Below are 25,969 nucleotides of genomic sequence, written 5' to 3'. Positions count from 1 at the left end.
GCAATGGAAATTATTTCAAAAACAAATTTCCTTGGTCTGCTATAAGATCTGTATAGATTCTGCTCAGTCCTGCCTACACATATATATGGTATCCAAAAGATGTGTATACACACTTTGTATACACACACTTTTAAATAATCATATAGTTAGTGTTTGTTAAAATACATTTCATTTTCAAAATTGAGCTGTTAGCTGTTAAAGTGTGTATACATTTCTTTGGGACACCCTGTAGTAGTATTTGTAATGATTGATGACTCTGAATCATCAACATAGCAAATTACAACCAGTATTTTTATTAAGCATATTTTCTTACCACTGTGTTCTTATTCCTAACCTCTGTAACAGTCTGGGGTATGTAGTAGGTGTTCCATAAGTATTTTGAATGAATATTGTTCACTGTAAGTAGAAAATATTTTAAAACACTGGTACTTTTATCATCAAAACCTGTTTTTGTCAGTGAATTAGAGGTGATATAAAATAAAACTTTGCTAGTAATTTGGAAGTGCTTCCTAGTAGTAGACCGGGAGTTTTCTATATACTTTTAAGAGATTCTCAAGACTTTTTAAGCTTGAAGCAGAAAAAGGATCTATATTGTGTGTGCACTATAGTGTGCCAGCATGAATATTTTAAAGTGAAGAAGAATTTTTTGCCCTGGCCCTTAGGCTCGGTTGGTTGCTGGCTGGATTCCTTGTGCAGGAGGCAGCTGATCAGTGTTTCATTCTCACATAGATGTTTCTCCCTCTCTCTAAAAATCAGTCAATGGAGAGGCAGGGTAGAAAAGTAAAGATCTCACCATTATGAAAACCATTAACTTGTGCTAGCAAAAACCTGGCAGTGACAGTTAACATGCTACTTTGCATGTTGATGATTGAAATTACTCAGAAGGAAAATTACTCAGTTTTTAGACTTGATCTAATCAGGGCTGTCTCCATTTAGGTCTTTATTAGCTGAAATTCAATACTTTCTTCAGGCACAGAAGAAATACGAACAGAAAAATGTCTTTGTTCCATATTTTCCTCAATATGTTGGAAAACCTCTTCTACTCAATTTAAATATAAGTACATCACTACTACTTTGTCATCTATGCCTTTAATGTTGTGTAATTTTTATATATATATATGTGTGTGTGTGTGTGTGTGTGTGTGTATAGCACACACCTCACATTTATATTTAACTAGAGTTCCGGTGCACAAAATTCATGCACAGGTGCGGTCCCTAGGCCTGGCCGGAGGTCAAAGTGTGAGCATCTGGTGGGGAACTGGGTTCCCAGGCCCCTTCGCACGCCCCTCCACCTGAGTCACGGCGCCCGAGTCCCCATGCAGAAATGCAGTGAGCGCGGCCAGACACTGCAGGCTGGGCGCAGCATGGACCTCTGGGCCACCCAGTGGCACCACATGGAAGCCGGTGGGCAGCATGCTCTTTCCCAGCCAGCCTCGCAGACTGGCTCCTGCACAAACCCACGGGGAGCCCCACCAGCCCCTGCAGTCCCAGCAGCTGCGGCCCAGCTCACCTGGAAGCCCATTGGGGCCAGTAGTGCCTCCACTGCCTCCACTGCCCCCGCTGCCAGCGCCTTGTTGCTGATGTCTGCCGTGTTCCATGCCGCTCCCTGGTGGTCATCGCACATCATAGCAAGTGGTCCAACTCCCAGTCAAGGGGGTAATTTGCATATGAGGTTTTTATTACATAGGATGGAGTACCATACAGTGAGTGAGTTCCAGACATAAAAGTGTTCTGTGTTTAGTTCTGACTGGTAAACTAAGTGGCAATGATCATGTCTTCATAAAACAGATGGTCTCTTACACATTACCTATACCTTAAATGGCTGCAGGTCCTATTTTATTGAACTTTATAGAACAATATTTCTCAAATTTAATGTTTGTTAGAATCATTTTGAAAATAAGTTTCCTGGACTCCAACCCCAGAGATTTTGATTTATTAAGTCTGGGGTGGGCCAGGCACCACAGATGATTCTGATGTAGATAGTTCATCAATTCTAATTTGAAGTATATTAGTGAGACTTTGATTTTAAAATGAGTAAAACTGGAAAAAAAAAACCCACAACAACAGGGAAGGGAAGCTGAGTCTCAGGGCATACCTACCATCCAGTAGCATGTTGCTTTTGGTTGCCCAGGCAGCCTTTGCTAACCCCTAACCCAGGGGTCCTCAAACTTTTTAAACGGGGGGCCAGTTCACTGTCCCTCAGACCGTTGGAGGGCCGGACTATAGTTTAAAAAAAAAACTATGAACAAATTCCTATGCACACTGCACATATCTTATTTTGAAGTAAAAAAACAAAACAGGAACAAATACAATATTTGTATTTGCATGTGGCCCGTGGGCCGTAGTTTGAGGACCCCTGCCCTAACCCTTTGATTTATTAATTTGCCCAATACTTATTTGGGGCCTAGAGATTTGGAGGAATTGAGAAGAGGGAATCATGCTTATAGCTGTCAATCATTAAGAGATTTTATGATTTAGCTAAATAAATTGCTTTCCTCTTTCTTTAGCTGAGATCTTTTGTGTGGAAAGAACAGAAAATGGGGAGAGAAAAGGTTGGTGCTTTTCACCAGGTGTACTTTGCAAGTAGAGGAGGAGATAAGACTTAAATAACTTCTGTGAGTCAACTTGAGAAATTTAATCACTATTTCTTCAATTAAGAATTGGAAGGGGGAGCCCTCTAGCTCCAAGCACCAGCCAGAATAGGAATCAAAGTGCAGATAAAATGAACCTGAGACCCTGGCTCAGTGTTGCTAGAAATATACTTTTTACTTTGCCTTTTATTTCAGTGATTTCAGCAGTCTATCTTCAGTAATTCAAACAAATGCAAAAAGAAAAGTAATCTTGGGTTTTTTTTAAAAAAATTATATTTTAAATATATGTTATTGATTTCAGAGAGGAAGGGAGAGAGAGAAAAAGAGACAGAAACATCAATGATGAGAATCATTGATTGCCTGCCTCTTGCACTCCCCCTACTGGGGATCGAGCCTGCAACTCAGGCTTGTGCCCTTGACTGGAATGGAACCTGGGACCCTCAGTCCTCAGGCTAATGCTCTATCCATTGAGCCAAACCAGCTAGGTCTGAAAACGGGTTTTAAATACCAATTTGCAAATCAATGTTATTTTATTTAGCATTTTTAAAATTGAAATATAATTCATATAAAATTCACCATTATAAAGTTTACAATTCGGTGGTTTTAGTATATACATAAGATTGTGCAACTACCCCCACCAATTCCAGAACATTTTCATTACCCCAGAAACTCTATCCATTAGCAGTCAGTCACTCCCCATTGCCCTACCCCCAGCCCCTAGTGACCACTAATCTACTTTGTGTTTTTGTGGATTTGCCTATTCTGGACATTTCATATAAATGGCTTTTTTTTTTAACATTAAAATTTTAATTTAAAATTAATGATTCACTATACATATAAACTTGGAAAATTAAGCATTTCTAATAGTCTGTCAATGTCATTCCAAAATTTTCTCTGTAAATATATAAAGATAAGTATACAAGTGTGTTTGCAAATATGGAACCATATTTTACATAATTTACATTTAGTTTTGATTATCTCTATTTAAATGCATATGTAAACATTTAATTTTTCATATTTAATACTCATAACCAACTTTATTTTTAAAATTATCTCTCTGGACTTTATTTTATTACTTATTTCCCTGAAAAATAGATACTTTCAACACTATTTAAATTGTTCCAGATCCACAGAAAAAGAATGGGAATTACAAAGTTATTTTTAAATTTATTTTTATATCTTTATTGTTGTATTACAGATGTCTTCCCCTGCCCTCCCCCCTCCTTCTCCCCAATTGCCCTTCATCACTCAAATCCCATCCTGCCCCAGGCCTTCACCACCCTATTGTCTGTGTCCATGGATTATGAATATAAGTTCTTTGGTTGATCTCTTCCTTCTCCCTCTCCCCCCTTCCCTCTAAGATTCATCAGTCTGTTCCATGTTGCCATGCCTCTAGTTCTATTTTATTAATCAGTTATTTTCCTTAGATTTCTTGTTCGTTTATTTTGATTTTTATATTTAATTGTTGATAGATATGTATTTATTGCCATTTTATTGTTCATATTTCTAATCTCTCTTCTTCTTTTTTTCTTCCTCTTCTTAAATAAGACCCTTTAACATTTCTTGTAATACTGGTTTGGTGCTGATGAACTCCACTCCCCTCTGGCCTGCAAAGTTTCTGTTGAGAAATCAGCTGACAGTCATATGGGTACTCATTTGTAGGTAACTAATTGCTTTTCTCTTACTGCTTTTAAGATTCTTTCTTTGTCTTTTTTTTTTTAATATATTTTATTGATTTTAGGGAGGAAAGAAGAGGGAGAGGGAGAAGGAGAGAGAGAGAGAGAGAAAGAGAGAGAGAGAGAGAAACCAATGATGAGAGAGAATCATTGATTGGCTGCCTCCTGCATGCCCCCTACTGGGGATTGAGCCTGGAACTCAGGCATGTGCCCTTGGCTGGTATCGAACCCAGGACCCTTCAGTCCGCAGGCCGATGCTCTATCCACTGAGCCAAACCAGCCAGGGCTCTTTCTTTGTCTTTAACCTTTGGCATTTTAATTATGATGTGTCTTGGTGTGGGCCTCTTTGAGTTCCTCTTGTCTGGGACTCTGCACTTCCTGGACTTGTAAGTCTATTTCTTTCATCAGAAAGGGGAAGTTTTCTGTCATTATTTCTTCAAATAGGTTTTCAATTTCTTGCTCCCTCTCTTCTCTTTCTGTCACTCCCATGATGTGAACGTTGGTACACTTGAAATTGTCCAGAGACTCTCTTCATATTTTTTTGGATTCTTTTTTCTTTTTGCTCTTCTGATTGGGTGTGTTTTGCTTTCTCATATTCCAAATCGCTGGAATATGATTCTTGGACTCATCTGAATCCATTTACTGTTAATTTACAAGGAATCAATTTACTGTTGATTCCTTGTAAATTATTCTTCATTTCAGTTAGTATGTCCTTCATTTCTGACTGGTCTTTTTTCATGTCTTTGATGTTCTCACTAATTTCCTTGAAATTCTCACTAAATTCCTTGAAACTCTCATTGAGTCCCTTCAGCATCCTTATAACCATTGCTTTGAACTCTATATCTAATAGTTTCCTTGCTTCCATTTCATTTAGTTCTTTTTCTGGAGATTTCTTTTGTTCTTTCATTTGTGACATGTTTCTTTGTCTCTGCATTTGGTTGCTTTCCTGTGTTTGTTCCTATGTTTTAGGTAGAGCTGCTATTTCTCCTGGAATTGGTAGAATGGCTTTGTGTAGTGTCCTGTAGGATCCAGTGGCTCAGCCTCCTCAGTCACCTGAGCTGGGCACTCTGGGTGTGACTCTGTGTGGGCTGTGTGCACTGTCTTGTTGTAGTTGAGCTGTGATTGTTGTTGGTATCACTGGGAAGAATTGACCCCCAGGTCAGTTGGCTGTGAGCTCAGCTGTGACTGCAGCAAAAGAGCTTATCCCTATGGAGCAGAACTTGCTTCGTTGGGGCTGTGGTGCTCACTGAGTCTGCCCCTTGAGTGTGTCACTTGTGGATGTGTAGAACTGTAATCTGGTAAGTTCTGAAGCTGACTGCTGGGTGCCCTGGCTCTGGGGCCTTCCAGGAGATGCAAAGTCAGCCACTGCCTGTGACTTGCCTGGGGCCACCTGGCAAGAGCTACAGAGTGATTTGAAGATGGCTGCTACTTGCGTTGAGCTAGGAGGTGCCCAGGATAGGCCAAGCTGTGAAACCTGGCAAGCTGAGGCTAGTGCTGGGTCTGGGCCACTTATCGAGGTCTGAGCTTGCTGCAGCCAGCTGCTGCTTGTTTGAGAGATTTTAGGGAAGTCTGAAGCCTGAGTCAGAAAAGGCCATTCATATGGGAAAAACATTACAAACAGCTTGGGTGGGGCTGCAAATTGGGTGGCACGGGATCTCATGGAATCACCAGGACAGTGTGAATAGTGTGGGCCAGGTTGATGGAGACAGATATAGTGCCTGTCAGTCAGCTCTGGGGCATTGGGGGCGGGGGGGAAATAAGGGGGTTTGTCCTAGCACTTTTGTCTGGGAGAAAGCTGCCCCTGAGTTCTTGCCCTGATGCTATGTCCCTGGATCCTTTCAAGCTACTGCCCCAGTGCTGGAGCTCAGAGGGAGTGAGTCTGAGTAAGTCTGTGCATGGGCCCTTTAAGAGGAACTGCTTGGGGTTCCAGCAGCCTCCATATGGCTCAGCCAAATTCCCTTTGATTTTTACAGCTCAAAGTACGGGGAATTCTCTTCCTGGCTCTGGAACCCTGGACTGGGGTCCTGGTGTGCAGCTGTGACCCCTTAGTCCTAATGGGAGGCCTCCGCAGCTGAGATATTTCTCCCAATTAAATGTACGCCACACGATGGTGTCAGACCAGCCTGTTCCGTGCCTCTCCTACCAGTCTCAATGTGCTTTGTTCTTTAATTCTCTATATTTGTAGGATTTCCATTCAGCCAGATTTCAGGTGATTCTGAATGATTGTTCTGTATTTTAGTTGTAATCTTGATGTGGTTGTGGGAGGATGTGAGTACCTGTGTTTACTTATACCACCATCTTGGTTCCTCCCCCTTTTTTTTTAAATTAAAATTTTATTTTTTAATTAGTTTACATTCAGTATTATTTTGTAATAGTTTTAGGTGTATAGCATACATGTCTGGCTTCTTTTGCTCAGCACGATGCCTTAGAGATGCTTCCATGTTGTTGCATATATTTGTACTTCATTATTTTTTATGGCTGAATAATATTCCATTGCAGCAATTTTCAACTGGTGTGCTGTAAGAATTTTTTTAAAACATGCAATGCCTGACTATTTTGTCATGGGCACTGACCTTAGATTGTGAAATAAGTAAATGACAACAGCCAACACAACACTAGCTGTCCTGTGTTCATGAGTAAAATTATATATTTTTTAATTTTTTTTTTGTCAGATTGGCAAAAAAAATAGATTTTTTTGTGTGCCACAGAATTTTCGTAATTAGTTTATGTGTACCATGAGATGAAGAAAAAGGTTGAAAAATAACTTCCATTGTATAGATATGGCAGAGTTTATTTATACATTCATTAATTGGTGGACATTTGGGTTGTTTCCACTTTTTGGTTATGATGAATAATGCTGCCATAAACATTCATTTACACGTTTTTTTGTGTGAACGTGTTTTCAATTCGCTTGGATATATACCTAGAAGTAGTGTTGCTGGGTTGTATGATAATTCTATGTTTATCTTTTTGAGGAACCACCAAACTGTTTTCCACAGTAGCTATACCATTTTACATTCCCACCAGCAATGTAGAATTGGTATTTCCATTTCTGCAAACAAGGCCATTTCCAGATTGTGTTGAGTCTGTAGGTTACATTGGGGAGTATTGATATCTTAATATTAAATCAAATATAGAATTTTCAGTTGATAGTTTTTATTTTTTTCCCAACATTTTAAGTAAGTCATGATGAGAAAATTTTTGTATCTACAGGGAGTCCACGGGTTACGTTGGACTCGACATAACTTCATTTCGTGGTTACGTCGCCATCTCCCATTTACAGTATTTGTAAAAAAAAAAAAGTTCCGTCATTTCGACATATGTACATATGTGCTTTATGTTTTTTATTATTTATTACCACAAAGGTCAGGAATTGTTTTCTTTCTTTAAAAATTTTTTTACTGTTTCACTTCATTACTGTTGTTTATGTGCTCCATGTGAGTGACATGTAGCTGCTTATGTAGGTGGGTTCCGACTTACAGTGAATGGATCTCCGACGTAACTCGAGGACCTATTGTTTTGTTAATCTTATTGAGGATCTCTTATACATGAGTTGCTCTATAGTGCTCTCTTATTGCTTTCAATCTTTGTTAACAGTTTGATTATAATTGCTTTCCTACATGGAGTTCATTGAGCGTTTTCATTATGTAGATTAATATAACATACTATTCTTTCCTACTTTTATGCAAAACGGGGATTTTTGTGGATATTAAAAGTTCATGGCCTTATTAGATACCTGGATCTCATTCATTTCTTATATGTTTTAGACAGCACTGGGCCAGTTTTATTAACCTCCCAAAATGTTCCTCCCTAGGGACTGTTAGGTGGTCTGATGCAGTTTAGCCAGTTTGGATCTTGTATAGTTGGAATGTTAATATTATTGAGTTATATGTGCAATTATTCCATAGAAGAACCACAGTTTAATACCATAAAGTATGAAGTAGTTTACATTTCAGATTTAAATTTTGCCAACGATGCCCAGCTGGTGTGGCTCAATGGTTGAGTGTTCACCTATGATCCAGGAGGTCACGGTTCGATTCCCGGTCAAGGCACATGCCCAGGTTGTGGGCTTGATCCCCAGTGTGGGGCATGCAGGAGGCGGTCGATCAATGATTCTCTCTCATCATTGATGTTTCTATCTCTCTCCCCCTCTCCCTTCCTCTCTGAAATCAATAAAAATATATTTAAGAAAAAATAAATTTTTGCCAATAGGTAGAGGATTTGACCTATACGGTAAAAAAAAAACATTTTAGCTTATTTTAAATACCACAAAATTAATATTCCTAAGGACATTCTGAGAAACATTTAAAATAAGTGAAGCAAATATTAAGGAAACCTTTTCTATACGTCTAAAATTATTACCACATAAAAAGTAAAATAAGTACATCTTTATCTGTTATATTAATAGCGAAATAAAAAATTGAGAAACCTGTAGTATATAAGATGAAAAATAAGAACTTAGACATTAAAAACTGAATCAGCATTGATCAATGGGGCATGAATGGATATGTACAACTCTTCATTCCCAACTGATGCTACTTGCCAGCGGGAAAAAGCTAAATATATGACAAAGACTTTTCAGTGAAAGGCTCCATTTCAAAATATAAGTTCAAAACACTGTAAGCGTCAGTACAGTACAATTTGGAGGAAACTAAAAGAGGACACTGAGACACGGCACACAAATCTTTAGCCCCTAAATACACAGGATATTGAATCAGTTTTGGAAGTATGTGACGATGAAAAAGCAAAACGTCACTCTGTTTTCAGAATAAGCCAGTTGTGACTTCCGCTACATGCAACTCCTGTACCCACTCACCTTTCTGGAAAGAGTATAGACATTCACTGGGTATTTAAATCATGGGGGGAAAACAAGCACTGGTGTAACCAATTGTTGAGTAGCCAACACCATGTGTAATACTAAGGTAAAAATTTGGTCTGTATGTGCTGATACACATTTTTTTTTCTTTTGAAAAATTGAGATATAATTGACATGTTACATTAGACTTAGGTGTACGTCATAATGATGTGTGTGTATGTTGAAATGATCACCACTATAAATCTAGTGACCATCCAGCACATACAGCTGCAAATTTTTTTTATCTTATAATGAGAACTTTTTTTATTCTCTTAGTAACTTTGAAATATATAATACAGCATTATTATCTATAGTTATCTTGCTGTACATGTGATGCACATGACATCTCCAGTACTTATTTTTTATAACTGGAAATTTTTACCTTTTGATTACCATCACCCATTTTACCCACCCCATGCCTCTGGCAACCACCAATGACTGTTTTTTTATTTTTTAAAATTTTTATTTACTGATTTTAGAGAGAGAGAAGAGAGTAAGAGAGAGAGAGAAACATCGATTTGTTATTCCACTTATGCATTCATTGGTTGTTTCTTGTATGTACTCTGACTGGGGCATGGAACCCACAACCTTGGTGTATCTCAGGACAATGCTCTAACCAACTGAGTTACCCAGCCATGGCTTGTTTTTATTTATCTTATATAATAAAGAGGTAATATGCAAATTAACCCTCATGCCCTCACAAGATGGCTGCTTACAACCAGGCTGGCAGGGGGGTTAGTGAGGGACAACCAAACGACTGAACAAGCAGGCTGTGTGGGGCGATGAGGCCGTTGGGGGGGGGGGGCAGTAAGAGGAAACCAGGCCGGCAGGGGGGTGCAGTTGGGGGCAACCAGACTGGCAGGGGGGCAGTTGGGGGTGATTAGGCTGGTGGGGGGGCCAGTGAGGGGTGACTAGGCTGGTGGGGGGCAGTTGGGGGTGACCAGGCTGGCATGGGGGGGTAGTTGGGGGCATCTAGCCCAGCAGAGGGGGGCAGTTGGGGTGACCAGGCCAGCATGGGGGGCAGTAAGGGGTGACCAGGCTAGCAGGGGGGGCATTAAGGGGTGACCACGCCAGTGGGGGGGAGCAATTAGGAGTGACCTGGCCAGCAGGGTGGGGCAGTTAGGGATGACCAGGCCATCAGGGAGGGCAGTTAGGGGTGATCAGGCCGGCGGGGGTTGGGGGGAGCAGTTAGGGGTGACCAGGCAGGCAGGCAGGTGAGCAATTAGGAGCCAGCAGTCCAGGATTGTGAGAGGGATCCTGGATTGGAGAGGGTGCAGGCTGCGCTGAGGGACCCCCACTCCCCACCCCCTGCACAAATTTCGTGCACCAGGCCTCTAATTTTCAAATAAGATTCTACATATAAGTAAGATCATATGTTATTTGTCTTTTTCTGTCTGATATTTCACTTAGCATAATGCCCTCAAGGTTCATCCCCATTGCCCCAATTTTTTTTCCTTTTTATGGCTGAATAATGTTCTCTTATATACTATTCTTTTAAATTAGTGTGTCAGGTTTCTTTGGATATCTTCCCAGAAGTGGAATTGCTGGGTCATAAAGCAATTCCACTTTTAAGTTTTTGAGGTAACTCCATACTGCTTTCCACAATGGCTGCACCAGTCTGCATTCCCACCAAGAGTGCACAAGAGTTCCCTATTCTTCACTTCCTTGCCAACTCATGTTTGTTGATTTCTTGATGATAGCCATTCTGACAGGTGTGAGATTGTTTTAATGTGCATTTCTCTGATGACTAGTGAAGAGGAGCATCCTTTCATATGTCTTTTGGCCATTTGTATGTCTGGAGAAGTGTCTATTCAGGTCCTTTACCCATTTCTTAATTGAATTGTTTTTTGTGTTTTTATAAATTCCTTATAAATTTTCATATTAATCCCATAATCAGATGTGTCATTGACAAATCTGTTCTCCCATTCAGTGGGTCATCTTCATTTGTTGATTGTTTCCTTTGCTCTTCAAAAACTTTTTAGCTTGATGTAGTCCCATTTGTTAATTTTTTCTTTTGACTTTCTTGCATGAGGAGTTAGAAAAAATATTGCTACGAGAAATGTCTGAGATTTGACTGCCTATTTTTTCTTGAAGATTTTTATGGCTTCAAATTTAACATTTAAGTCTTTAATCCATTTTGAGTTTATTCTTGTGTATGTTGTCAGAAGGTGGTCTAGTTTCATTATTTTGCACATATCTGCCCAATTTTCCCATCACCATTTATTGAATATACTCACTTTGCCCCATTTTATGTTCTTGCCTCCTTTGTAAAATATTGACTATAAAGGCATGGGTTTATTTCTGGGCTCTGTATTCTGTTCCATTGATCTACTGTATATCTTTTTATGCCAGTACCATGCCGTTTTGATTACTATGGCCTTTAGTGTAGCTTGATATCAAGTGGTGTGATTCCTCCAACTTTATTCTTCTTTCTCAAGATTGCTGTGGCTATTTGGGATCTTTTTTAGTTTCATATAAATTTTTGCAGTATTTGTTCTAGTTCTGTGAAATATGCTGTTGGTATCTTGATAGAATTGAGTTGATTCTATAGATTGCTTTGGATAGTATGGGCATTTTAATGATGTTAATTCTTATCCATGAACACAGTTTATGTTTCCACTTATTTGTATCTTCTTTAATTTCTTTCTTCAGTGTCATAATTTTCTGAGTATAGGTTTTTTATATCCTTTGTTAAATTTATTCCTAGGTATTTTTTAAATGCAATTGTAAATGTGATTGCTCTTTGAATTTTCTCTGGTAGTTCATAATTGGCATATACAAATGCAACTGATTTCTGGATATGTATTTTGTATCCTGCTACTTTGAATTTATATAGTTCTGGTAGTTTCTTGGTAGAGTCTTTAGGGTTCTCTGTATACAGTATCATGTCATCTTAAAATAATGACAGTTTTGCTTCTCCCCTTCCAATTTGGATGCCTTTTATTTCTTCTTCTTGTTGGGCTAGGAATTCCAGTATTATGTTCAATGAGAGTGTTGAAAGCAGACATCCCTGTCTTGTTCCTGATCTTAAGGAAAATGCTTTTAGTTTTTGCTCATTGACTATGATGTTGTCTGTGGATTTGTCATATATGGTGGCCTATTTTTTTCTTAGTGGCTCCCAGGAGTTGAGCGTATGCCAAGATCTGTCAGCGTTAAAGAGGAGGATCTTAGTTAGCATCTCGATTCAAGCTCATTGGAAGCTGAACCCTCAGGCAGCAGCTTTTAAAGTATATATAAACACAGCTTTTTCTGGGAAAGACCGGGAGATGGGCATTTCTGTTCACTCTGTGCTGTGCCAGGGAGGGGACTGGGGGGTATGGGGTATGGTGAGCCTGCATGAGCACTTTAAGAACTGTTTATCTATTCACTACAGCCTTGTGGGTCTTACGGACAGAATCGCTATTGGCTTTCAAAGGTGTAGATCTTAGAAGTTGGGGTACCAGATGTGAAACTCATACCCTTTGTTCCTCAGGAAGAATGTGGGTATTCTTAGTTTCCTCCATATTGTGGGTCACTGCACCTGGGGTGGGGTTTATGGCAAAATCGTGTCAGCCTCTCCTACCTATTTCAGTGTAGGCTTTTGCTCTTTGCCCTATGTGTATCACTCAGTTAGTTTTTGAGTTTCTTTCACAGGGAGTGGTTTGGTTGTAGCTGTAGATTTGGTGTGTCTGTGATAGGATGTGATTTCAGGATCCTCTTACTCACAATTTTGAACAGGAACTGACGCATATAATATACTAGTGACCTGGTGTACAGATTCATGCACATTGAAAGGAAATTAATTAGAAGGTGGCTGGCGGGGTGGGACTGGGCGAGATGGGCTGGACATGCCCTGGAGCCAACCTTCCGTGGTCTCCCCGGCATCTCTGGAGTGAGCAGGGTCCCTTCGGCAGGGATCAGGCCAAAACCAGCTTTCCGACATCCCCCCGAGGGGTCCTGGGGTGTGAGAGAGCAGTCTGCAAAGTTGTTGTTGTACAGGGTGTGGAATGGAAACACAAGTGTGCAGTAAACCAGATTCAGGACTGAGAGTGCCCGAGCAACAACATAACCCATGGCTGAAGGTGGAATCATGCAGCCCCCTCTCTGGTTTTGGGGTGTGTCACCTGAGAACTGCCACTGCCAGGTCACTGCAGCTTGGCAGCTCCTGCATTGAGCATCTGCCCCCTGGTGGTCAGTGTGTGTCATAGCGACCGGTTGGATGGTAGGAAGGACACTTAGCATATTAGCCTTTTATATATATAGATATTTCAAAAAATGTATTACTTGCTAATGTTTAAAAATTGCTTGTGTGGGTAATTGAGTTTCATTTGTCAGGGCTGCCATAAAAAATACCACACAAACTGGGTAGTTTAAATAACAGAAATTTATTTCCTTACCGTTTTGAAGGCTAGAAGTTCAACATCAAGGTGTTGGCAGGTCCAGTTTCTTCTGAGGCCTCTCTCTTTTGCTTGCAAATGGCTGCCTTCTTGCTGTGTCCTATGTTTGTCTAAATTTCCTCTTTGGTAAGGACACCTGTCAGATTGGATTAGGACCTATCATAATGGCCTTGTTTTAACCTAATCACCTCTTTAAAGGCCCTGTCTTAAAAAACATTTTGAGCTACACATTCTGAGGGGAGAGAGTTGATAGGGCTTTAATATATGAATTCTGGAGTAATATAATTCAGTCCATAACAACCCATCATTAAAAAAATCCAGTATGGAGATACAGAAAAATGTGCAACTGAAAATCAGTAGCCATAAAGGAGGAGATAATCAGAATAACAAAATGCAGTCAATGCAGAATTCAGGAGAGAACTTTAAAAAGTATTCTTTGTGAGATAAAGACCAGCACAAACACAGTCTAGTAAAATTATTAGACATTAAAGGAAAAATAAAAATCTTTCAGACATTTAGGCATAAGTCACACACATTTAGGCATTAGGGAAGGAAAATCAGATTATTATACCTTCATACAGTAACAGTTTATGAGAGAAGACATTATGAGAGAATTTATGAGAGGACATAATTTAATATGGAATTCCATATTTAAGATACTCAAGAAACATGAGCCCAAGATTTTACATATATCCAAACTGAATTTTAAGTGTAAAAGTCACAAACTGTTATTAGTATGGTAAAACTTTTGTTCCCATCATCCTTTCCTGAGGAACCTACTAGAGAACAAGGTTCAGGGAATCAAAATAACTTAGAGAGACATTAACATAAGGACTGATTGTTAGAATTGCACATATAGTTAGACAACGAAGATGAAATGAGAGTTAAAAAAAAAGGTATGGTTTGTAAAGAGGTGGGAAGGAAAATGGAGAGATCATATTCAAAACATTTAAAAAACTATTTTCAGTAATCATATTGGCAGTGGTAATATTGGTATTATTTGGAGACTGTGTAATGTGAAGTAAAAAGCAAATGAGTAATTGTGTTATTCTAATTCTGTCATAAACTGTGTCCTTGAGAATCACCATATCAGAATAGAAGACAGAGGATAGAGACGACTCAGATTGGGGGATGTGTGATATAGGGTGGGTGGGGCAAGTGTTGGTAGCTCAGATAGAGAAATAAGCTAAACATTTAACTCCTGCAATTTTAAAAAAGGAGAATAAGTAATATATCTACCCCAGAAGAAGGAGGAGGAGGTGAAGGGGGGAGGAGGGGAGGAGAGGGGAGGGGGAGGAGGAAGCTAACAGTATTAAAAATTTACAAAATAAAAAACCCCCAATAAAATGCACCTAAGCCATAAAAAAATTACAAAGTGAAATCAATAAAATACAGATTTGACTAAATCAGTTTAATGGTCATTTGAAAAATTTGGTTGGAGAAAAAACAAACATAAAGACAAAATATTAGAAATAAGAAAAATGAATAATTTCTAACAACAATTTCTAAGCAGTTAAGTCCATAACTTTAAAAATCCAGGAGAATTAGATGATTTTTATGTACAGGTTTATCAAACATAAAGAACAGGACATTTCCATGTTGTTTAAGTTATTTCAGAGTACAGAAAAAAAGTGATGGAAAGCACCATTTTACTTAATGAGAGGGATAAACCTGGGTACCAAAACGTAGAAATATTAGTTATGCTACATAATCTTCAATATTGGACCTCTATATCCTGTTTTCTCTCATGTGAGACTTTTCTGGACAACATGAACAGGCCCCTATGTCCTCTGGCTTCTGCTTGGATTTGGAAATGGAGAGCCCTGGCAAGAATTGGAGAAAGAAAGAGACTAAAGTTTGGGTATTTATTCCCCTGGCTCAATCCTGTATGTAGGTTCCATAGTCTGGCTCTCCCTCTTCTGAAAGTCCTTTTCCGTCCAAGGGGGCTGCCTTTGTTACCAGCCTGGGTTATTGTACTTTGTGATTCTCCTAAGCCTTATTGACAGCTTTGTAAATAGTCCACTTGTAAATATCCCTCCTTAAGTTAACCTAAGTGGGCCATCTGCTTTCTGTAGTCCCTTTCTGATACAGCAGATAAGTTTAGGATCTTGCGTTTGTAGAAAGTATGAAATTAAAAGATGTACTACTTTTGGTTACTAAGAAGATATACAGAACAGAAAAACATTAATTGCAAAGTTAAGAAAAACAGAAAACATTAATGTTTAAATGTATAATACACAGGGTTTATGTAGTGTTTGATTTTCTACCATTTACAGCGGTTCTCAACCTATGGGTCACGACCCCTTTGGGGGTCGAACAACCCTTTCACAGGGGTTACCTAAGACCATCGGAAAACACATATATAATTACATATTGTTTTTGTGATTAATCACTATGCTTTAATTATGTTCAATTTGTAACAATCAAATTGGGGGTCACCATAACATGAGGAACTGTATTAAAGGGTCGCGGTATTAGGAAGGTTGAGAACCACTGGTTTATTAGACCAGTAAGTTCTCAATGTCCTTTATAGGTTCTTCGATGTTAAGAAAATGACATAATGAAACCAACTTTACCATAGGCTAATTGATATAAACAAGAGTAAGTTCCTGTGTTATCTCATCAAAGTTATAATGAAATGCTGTTTAACGAAACTACATTATCCAAGGACCTGATGTGTTGCATCTGTGTTGTTTTCTGAGTGTAATCATTAAATTGTGGTCATACAGAAGAATGCCCTTGTTCTTAAGAGATATGCTTCAATATTTAGGGATGAAGTGTCATGATATATGTAACTGTCAAAGGGGACAGCAAAAGAAAGATGTATGTGTTTGCAAATAAGAAGAGACAAAGTAGGTGTGTCAAAATGTTCATAATTAGTGCATCTTTGTTAAGGTATATGGTATTCACTGCTTTTTATCTTGCAACTTCTTTGTGGCTTTGAAATTTTCAAAATAAGAAGTTGGGGGAAATATTAAAAACAATAAAAAATGAAATACTTATGTGGCTAAAGAGCTTTGTAAAACTAATAAAAAACAGATAAAATGCCAGCATTTGAACAAGCAAATCACTGAAGGAGAAATACAGAAAGCCCTTCACAAAATGATGCTTGACTTGAATAATGAAGTAATGCAAATTTAAATAAACTGTCAGTGTTCATCTATCAAAGTAGCAAAGATAATGCTCAGTTCTGATGGGGATGTAACAAATTTAATGGAAAATATAGCTTGGTGCCTGCCATCGTGTGTGCAGCCTGGCAATATCTGTGATTGCTCAAAATGATATTTAATCACAGCAATTCCATTAAATGAAGTAAATTTAATGAGGTATTAGGAGAAGTGAGTAAGGTTATATGTACAAAGCATATACTTTGCAGCATGGTTAGTAGTAGCAAAAACCATTTAAATGCCCATCAGTTGGGGTTTGGTTTTATATAAGTAGAATATATTTAACTGTTAAACACAGTAGTTAATATATTGATACAGAATGATATCACTGATTATTATATTAAAATATAAGCAGGTTAGATAAAAATACATATATTACCCCACTTAAAGTAAAATATCTACATATTATGGACATAATTTTATTTATACCAATATTTGGGAGACTGTCAGAAAGGTAGGAAAATTATGGGGGAGTGAGACTTTATTCTTTTTGTATTTTTTATTTTAAAGAAATAAACATCATATAATAGAAAATGTAACAATTTTCATTTAAAAGTCTTTGCAATCATTTTTTTCTTTAAAATAATTTTGTGCATGCTGCTGTGTTTATATAGTCTTATTGAGTTATAAAAAAACCTGTTAAGGAACTCATTTTGCTCTTGTGTATTTTGTTTTCAGAGCAGTGGAAAGAGCTCAGTGCTAGAGAGCCTAGTGGGGAGGGACCTGCTTCCCAGAGGCACTGGTATTGTCACCCGGAGACCTCTCATTCTGCAGCTAGTCCATGTTTCACCTGAAGATCAGCGAAAAACATCAGGAGAAGAAAATGGTAAATTTTAGAATTGAAATAATAAGAATTATTTTTGGTCAAATCTTAAAGCCATGAATTGATTGGACAGGTAGAAATTAGTGGCTGTAGCAGAATCAGAAGTCCTGTGAAGAGAAGTGGTATGCATCTTTTCTCATGAAAAAGAAGAGTAATTTTTGTTGTTTTGAGGAGGCTAGTAAACTTGTTTGGAATGGTACCTTTTTGTTATTCAGCTTAGTAAACTGTTGTTAATGCTGCTTAATGGAGGATTTAGTGAGAAACTCAGCAAACAGGAATCAGTTCTTTTAAAGAAAAAGTTTTTGTCTTGAGTGTTTTAAACTTTTTTCCTAGTATTTAAAGCAATGTTTTTGCTTTTATACTTTGATTTAGAATTTAAATAATTTAGATTCTAGTTTAAAGAGTTTTATTTTAAATGACTTTGTTTTTCAGCATAGCAGTGTTATCTCACCTTCCGTTTTCTGATCTTACCAATGTGCCTGCTATGTTTGAATCTTTTGCCCTTCAATAAGATGATTATTTTTAGAAAGTTTTAATTTTTTAAATTATTTTTACTATCCTTCTCTTGCTAAGGTTTACCTATATAGCACATACTGTTTTGATTTTTAGATCACCCTCCCCCAAATAGTACATTTGGATTACTAAGACAAGAAAATAGGCACTATCCTTTATCACACTACTTTGATTAAACTGAATATTTAAGAAATGCTGTCTGTGTCCATCAGCAGATTTTAAATTACTTATTAAATATGTATCCTTATTAATCATTTATATTAGTGAACTTTGGAATGTTTGATGAGAATAATATATTTAACCTTCCTTTTTTAGTTTATTGTTTGGTTCAGACTGTTAAATTTGGAAGTCTGTAAGTAGCTCTAATTATTAAATGACATTTGCAGCAGAGCACATTTGTTGTTCATCTGCAGGCATCTGTTTTCAGGGCAGTTTCATTCTTTCTGTATCTGATCTAAAATGCTAGTATTGATGAAATTGAAGTTACTTTAATTTCTGTATCTGAGTTTTTTTTTCTTTACTTATTATAGGAGCATTGGTGGTGGTAGCTTGGCCCTCACTCCCCAGGGAAAAGAGTCCTGTCATGAACATTTACAATGACTGTAGGAAGTTAATCACTGAAGCAAGTTAATGAAGTTGTAGATGTTAACAGTAATTTTTTTGGATAGACTGCCCAAGGATATGTAGGAGCCTGTTAATTATATTATGTAGCTTCTTGGTATATTATTAATTACTTTGCATTTCTATATATTTTTATTGAAATTCTGGACCTGAATTTAATCATTTTGCACTAATTTATGGTCTAGATTTAAATACAGTAGGTCCTCCGGTTAAGTCAGAGATCTGTTCCTATGGCGCGACGTCGATTTTCGCCGTAAGTCGGAACCCACCTACGTCACTCACATACACAGCAGTAATGAAATGAAACAGTAAAAAAAAATTAAAAGAAAGATAACAATTCCTGACCTTTTCTTGTGGTAAATAAAAAACAAAGCACATATGTACATATGTCAAAATGACGGAACTTTTTTTTTTTTTTTATAAATAAGTAGATGGCAACGTAACCACAAAACGAGGTATGTCGAATCTGACGTAACCCGAGGACTGCCTATAGAATAACACTTTAAAATTTTATTTTCACTAACTTGTTAAATTAAATTTGCCAAATACCTTAAACTAAAACTTTAATGTACTGTATGGCATTCATTAGATGTCTTTCTTTTAACTTTCTTCAGTTACCTAGAAAAAGGCAGATGATAAACCTCTCTCTCAGAAGCCATTAGCTGATGTGGCAGTGTTTCTAGAAAAGGGTGTACATTTCAGCTATAGAAGTGTTAGTTTCTCACTCTTTGCTTGTATGTCCACTGTGTTATTGATGTCTTTTCTTGGTGGTTGGCCAGTAAATCTGCATATCTTTACCTGTATATACATATATTTTCCAAGCTTAGTGCTTATTTTTTTATATAAGAAGATAAAACCTCACTTAAAATGACAACTCAGCTACCCAGAACACAAAATAGATTTCATAAATTTTGAGTACTAAATTTCATGTGTCTTATTAATATTAGGATAGTTCTTTGGTTTCTCTTCAGAGCCTCTTTATCTTTGGGATAAACAATTTTATCTAGTCATAAACCATTCTAACTAATCCAGAGGATATTAGAAAGAATGACAAAGAAAAACATTTAGTTAGTCAGAGGACTATGAACCACTGACAGCCTGACAGAGAGGAGAAAGGGAGGAAAACATAATCAGAGCTTCAAAAGAGGAAAAAAGTATCTTACCATTTTGTACAGGGATTTATAGCCTCAGAGGGCTTTGTTATGTAACAAAGACTGAAGTTATCAATAAGAGCTAAATTTAAAAGGAATAATACAATCCATTTTAGATAGAGGTCAGCAAAGCTGGCTTAAATAAAATTTTAATGTTTAATGTGTATAATTATCAGGAAAATTTACTTAACATGAAATCCTTCATTCTGACAATTACATAGGATAACTGAGGTGTCAGTATATAGATTTATAGTATTTTTCAGCTTGTCCTCCACTTTTGCTAATGTAAAAGAATTTTCTGATAAAATCTTAATAAAAGTAAAATTAAACAGTAAGAAAAAAATCATGCTTTCTGAAGATTTCCTTTTAGACAAAATCCAAAAGTAACATGCTAATTGAAGACCAAAATTGTTTTTGTGGTATTCTGTTAAATTCAATATACATTTCAAAGAACAATCCCTTATAAAGCTCAATCTTAATGAATATATACTTGTACATATTTACTTGCTCTTAAGGTTTTAAAATATGTGTTTGGTATGTTTTAAAGATTCTTTTTGACCAGGCAATTTATTTTTTTCTATAGTCAGTTATCAAATATTTAAGGCAAATTTTTGAATAGTAAGTTAATTTTAATCTGTTTGTGTTAGAATTAGAAACCAGAAGTGACATAATTAGTTGTAATGGAAAATAAAAATAAATTATGGCACACAACATGTTCATTTATATCACTTAAAATATTATATACATCCCTCTAACTAGAATTAATTATACTGAAAATTATATAGTTGTAAATTTTGAATAACTGAATGGTACGAGAATTTGAAATATATTCAGGTTTCTGCACATTTTTTAAAAAGGTTTAAAATATTAGGGATAAGCACTAAACTTACCATTCTGTGCTGTTTCTCTTTAACTACAGACCCTGCTACATGGAAAAACTCAAGACACCTTTCTAAAGGTTTCCTTTATCCATTTGTTCTTGGCCCTTCTTTTCCTATTATGCCTGCATGTGTGCTTCTGTACTCTTACAGGCTGTGTGCATTTTTTTTCTTCTGTTTTTATTTGCTTATCCACATTGATTGTTGCAGGTTTTAATGGTTCTTGTTACCTTTTGGCATTTCATCAGAATGAAGGCTTTTTATTTTTTTATGGTGAATGCATTGTATTTTTAATTTAAAAAACATGCTTGTGAAGCCAGGCCTTTATAATATAAGGTAAATCCAAAACACCCATTTGGTATGTAGTACCTGCCTCTGTGAGTTCTGTTCACCTTGATTACTCCAATCCTCCAATGAGACTTCTTGGAAGAAGGTACTAAGCTTCAAGTAGGTGAGCATTTTACTTGTAAAAAGGATCCAGTTTTATTTACCTTTATTTCACCAAAGAATTGATCCACTTTTCCCTCAATAAATATTTATTTAAAGATCTTACAGTAATTTTTATTTTGATTTCAGGTGGCTATATGCATTATTCATAAACTCAGTCATTAACATTTAAAACTCTGAATTTGGCAAAGCAGAATAGCTGTACTTGGGGGAGGTAAAGTTAGTTTACCTTTTTACAATTAAACATTTCTAGCTTCTCTGGGAAACATAAAGCAAAACTTGCTTTCTAAGTTTTAGACCACTCAAACAGTACCTACAGTGAATATATTTTCCTTTTCTTTCTTTTTTTTTTTTTTTAAGCAAGTGTAGGAAAAACAGACTTATTGGAAACTAATGGAGTGGAGCAACTCCAGACAATGCATATGCTGGGGTGCCCCCTTTCTCCTCTATTTCATTTCTTTACTACTTTCAAGCCTCGAAATGTAATCTTTTTTTTTTTTAGTTTTGTTTTATTGCTTAAAGTATTACAAAGAGTATTACATATGTCCGTCTCCCCCCCACCCCCCCGCTTCGAAATGTAATCTTGGCTCTGAAAGGAAAAATTCACATTGAAAGTGCATATAAATTACACAATAGCTTCATACTCCTGAGAGACTTCTTTACAGGAAGAACAAATTGTGACCTTATAGGTAATCAATAGGAAGCCAAGTTAAAAAAAAACACACAACCGAGTTGAAAAGTTAGCTGTTTCATTCACATATTGAAAGTTATGTGTGTAAATCTATTATATATGCTTTTTTGTATTACTCAGTAAGATTCTTAATTTTTTTCTTTCAAGCCATTAGCTTAAGTGAGTACTTTGATCAGGTAACTTACTTTTATGTGTAAGATATTTAAAAATAAGGAATGTACTTTTTACTATAATATAACATAAAATATGAAGAAAAGTGAACAATTTTTTTCATAAAATATAGATTTCAAATGGTGGGATGACCTGTGAGAAACTCTATCTGAAATTAGTTGTGTTTTGAAATACATGATATCGTTTTTAAAATGTGAAAGGATAATTTAGCAAATCCTAAAATACTCATGAAACTGTAGTTAGTGGCAAAATAGGAACCAGTAATATTGTGTTGCGTTTTTGGATTCCTAAATAAAGATAAAAAGTAATTGCCGTAGTTTCCAATAAATGGAGCTTTTCTTTTTCCAGGAGTTGAAGCAGAGGAGTGGGGTAAATTTCTTCACACCAAAAATAAGGTAATGACAAAAGAATATCATGAAGAAATAACATACTGAAAAAATTTTTTGTACAAGTAATTGATAATTTATTTTTTTATCATTGGCATTGTGGCATGTTACATTGAAGCAGCTGTTGCTTGTAAAATAAAGTTTATCTTAGTAACATTTCTAATCATAGTAGTTTATTTGAAAAACACTAGTTGAACCCTATTCTCTCTAATTTAGAGATTCTTTTAAAATTTAAAAAAATTTTTTTTATTAGTTTCAGGCATGCAACATAGTGATTAGACATCTGTATACCTTATGAAGGGATCACTGCAATCAGTCTAGTACCCATCTGGCACATACATAACTATTACAATATTATTGACTATATTCCCTATGCTGTACTTTATATCCCTGTGACTATTTTTATATGGAGATTCTTAACTGTTGTGGAATCAGGCATCCTTGAAAATCTCATACAAACTATGATTCTTGACTCAGAAAAATATATGTATATATTAGAATTTATTTACTAATTCTCTAAAGCAGATCTATGAACATCTTGAAATTTATCAACCCCCCCACTTAAGAACTTTAATCTTATTTTGCAAGTCATGCTTTTTTGTTTCTATAATTTTTAGCTTTACACAGATTTTGATGAAATTCGACAAGAAATTGAGAATGAAACAGAGAGAATTTCAGGAAATAATAAGGTAGGTATCTTTTAGAGCTAGAAAGTATAAACATTAGTAAATCTATCATTCAGAATATTTTATATATAATGTGTGGTGAGCATTGTAAATTCATAATCCTGGTCTTTGATATTAATGGAGTATTTTCATAAATATATTAAAACTACTTAAAAGCCCTTTTGTTTCTTAGAGCTTTTATATACTCAGATACTTCATTTAGATGTTTATTCTTGACTTTGTGATGTACATACCACTTTATTGTATAATTTTCATTTTAATACTGCTACAATAAGTTATCTTTTTCTGATGGTTTGATTGTACTCTAACTCAAGAAGCATTGTATAACTTATGAGATATATTTATTTAAATTTTTCCCTTATTGATTTTTAGTGAGACAGATAGAGAGATAGAAACAGCACCTATTGGCTCCCTCTACACATCCCCTTTTGAGGATTGAGCCTGCATCCTGGGCATGTGTCCTGACCAGGAATCAAACCAGTGACCTCTTCGTGCCGGGGTCGATGCTCAATGTCTGAGCCACATTGGTTGGACGAGATACATATATTTTAAAGACCTCTTTTTCTTATTCCTGAGTAAGGTTGGATTTGCTTAATGCAAAGAGAGATAAATTAAATATTTTTATTTCAGTGAATATGAAAAGTACAGTTGACCCTTGAACAATGGTGGGATTAGTGGAAAATCCTGGCACTCTGCATATTCGGATTCCCAACCATGGAGTTGACCCTTGAAAAACATGGGTTTTAACTGTACAGGTCAGTTGAAAAAAATCCACATGTAAGTGGAACCAGTTCAAACCCGTGTTGTTCCAGAGTCAATTGTAATGTTAGCAACTGAATATTTTCTGATTTTCTAAGATTGTGAGAGTTTAAGATAAATAAGGTATCTAAAATATCATTAATCTTGACACTAGACACAAACTGCCTCTTTAAATGCTTCTGTTTCTCTCTCCTTTTTTCCTATTACCTTTCTCTCTTTTTCCTTCCTTTTCATTTTTACCTCCATTCTTATAAATACCCAGAGGCACATTTAATCCTATAAGTGGGCTCAAGCCTAGTACTAATATACAACAAATATTTATTGAGCCCTTTTACTTGCCAGACACTGTGCTGGAGCGGTTATTTCCTGACAGAAAGGCATTTTTGGAGCCATGTTAATTTTTCATGCCTGTGCAGGCTATGTGTGTTTTTGTGATTGACTCAGCTTTGTTCCTTATTGAACTCTAGGCTGGTAATCTTTGAGTTACTGCTATTGCTGCCATATGTCCCTGAATTTCTAATAATTGTATTGTATAGAGGCAGAAGAAGTAGCAGGAAACTAGATTAGTTTGTCCTTAGTCCTTTAATTATATCGGGGTAATTTTGACTTTTGGGATATTGATCATAATACCAGTCTGAATTATCTTTCCTGAGATTCCCATGGATTTATTGAACCCGGGAATTGGTGGTAATTTTACATAGTACTAGAATTTAGAGTGGATGTGATTGGTGATTCAAAAAGGAAAGTTTTTAGTTGTACTAAACTGTATGCCCTGAGGGATCTAGTCCATATACATACAAGATGTGTAATTTATGGTGGGGACATGATAGATTTACCTAGCAGTTTTCTCATCCAGCGTCCAAAAGATGAGAAGTCCCCTACCTTCAAGTCTATGGAAAATCTTTCCTAAATCATATTTATAATAAAGTAAATGATACTTTGATTTAAATAAGTAGTTTTATATGTGAAAATATCTAAATGGTTTATATGTCGAACATAATGCCTTGAAGGATTTAAAGTATCTGTGAGACTGGAGTTGCAAAAGCTTTTAGAAAAAGCTTTGTATTGGACATGATACCTACCACACAAAGAAGTATGCAAACAAGGTAGTTATGCCGAATATCAACATGTAATGATTTTGGGACAGTGGAGTATTTAAAAACAGAAAAGTAGCCCAGCCAGTGTGGGTCAGTGGTTGAGTGTCAACCCATGAACCAAGACCAGTCAGTTTCTGGTCGGGCACATGCCCAGGTTTTGGTCTCAATCCCCAGTAGGGGACATGCAGGAGGCAGCCCATTGATGATGTTTCTCATCAGTATTTCTATATATCCCTCTCCCTTCCTTTCCCTCTAAAATACCAGTAAAACACATTTAAAAATTAAAAATAGCGAAGTAGTTCAGAGTAATCTAATATAGTAAATGTAATTGTACAGAGAATTCAGAGTAAAGGATGTTCCAAAAAAGTCCTCTGGGAAATTGGAATTTTCAGTGGGAAGGAAGATAGATGAGAGCACATTTTAAAGGATAAAGAAGGATGTGTAAAAAAACAAGTTATGAACATAAGTGTCTTTTTACATACAGCTAACTCAACACTAAAACTTGTAAAGGGCCAGTGGTGAAGAGTCTGTAATAATCATACTAAAGGGAAGAGAGAATATGGCTGTCTCACACTATCCAGATTTTTAGTATTTCAATTCGGGGATCTGGAGATCCAGAAAAATTTTCTGAGGATTCTCTTCCAATATACACTCTTGTCACTTGATATTCAAAGATTAGGAACCAAATTGATTTGGATAGCTTGTTACCTAACAACTCACTTTCTGAGCTCAAGAACCTCATAAATTTGGATAGTGATATGTTACTCTTTTGTTCAGCACCAAGTCTATTGAACATATTTAAGAAATGGTATCTGCCTAGAATCAAGAGAAAAGAATATAAATACAGGGATGTAAATTGTGGGCATTACTGGTATAGGATTTGAGATAGGATTGTAATATACTTTATGCCTGGCTGGCTCCCTTATTACTTTCCAATGTATTTCATCAGGTTTTGATTGTTGAAATGTTTTAGGGATCATGGTTTAATTCATATTAAAGGTATCTGCATGAAATGAGGTTTACTTGAACATTTTATATTTCATTGAAATTTCAATGTGATTTTAATATGAGATTTTAAAAC

At 36.4% G+C, this 25,969-nt stretch overlaps 1 protein-coding gene across 8 annotated transcripts in view; it reads left to right on the top strand.

Moving 5' to 3' along the window:
• DNM1L (dynamin 1 like) overlaps positions 1 to 25,969 on the top strand; it is a 48,468-nt gene that overhangs the window by 1,363 nt on the left and 21,136 nt on the right. For 4 of the 8 annotated variants that reach the window (XM_081083686.1, XM_081083685.1, XM_081083682.1 and 1 more), the window contains exons 2-5: positions 17,344 to 17,491; positions 20,693 to 20,731; positions 22,309 to 22,355; positions 22,964 to 23,035. In XM_081083686.1, coding sequence (XP_080939812.1) covers positions 17,344 to 17,491; positions 20,693 to 20,731; positions 22,309 to 22,355; positions 22,964 to 23,035 — 306 coding nt within the window. The remainder of the gene's footprint in view (positions 1 to 17,343; positions 17,492 to 20,692; positions 20,732 to 22,308; positions 22,356 to 22,963; positions 23,036 to 25,969) is intronic. The other 4 variants (XM_081083687.1, XM_081083688.1, XM_081083684.1 and 1 more) reach the window with 1 other exon arrangement.

Source organism: Myotis nattereri, assembly GCF_964212035.1.
Source record: "Myotis nattereri genome assembly, chromosome: 2".
Taxonomy (NCBI): domain Eukaryota; kingdom Metazoa; phylum Chordata; class Mammalia; order Chiroptera; family Vespertilionidae; genus Myotis; species Myotis nattereri.
The sequence above is the reverse complement of the archived record's forward strand: the minus strand, read 5'-3'. Positions and strand labels throughout refer to the sequence as shown.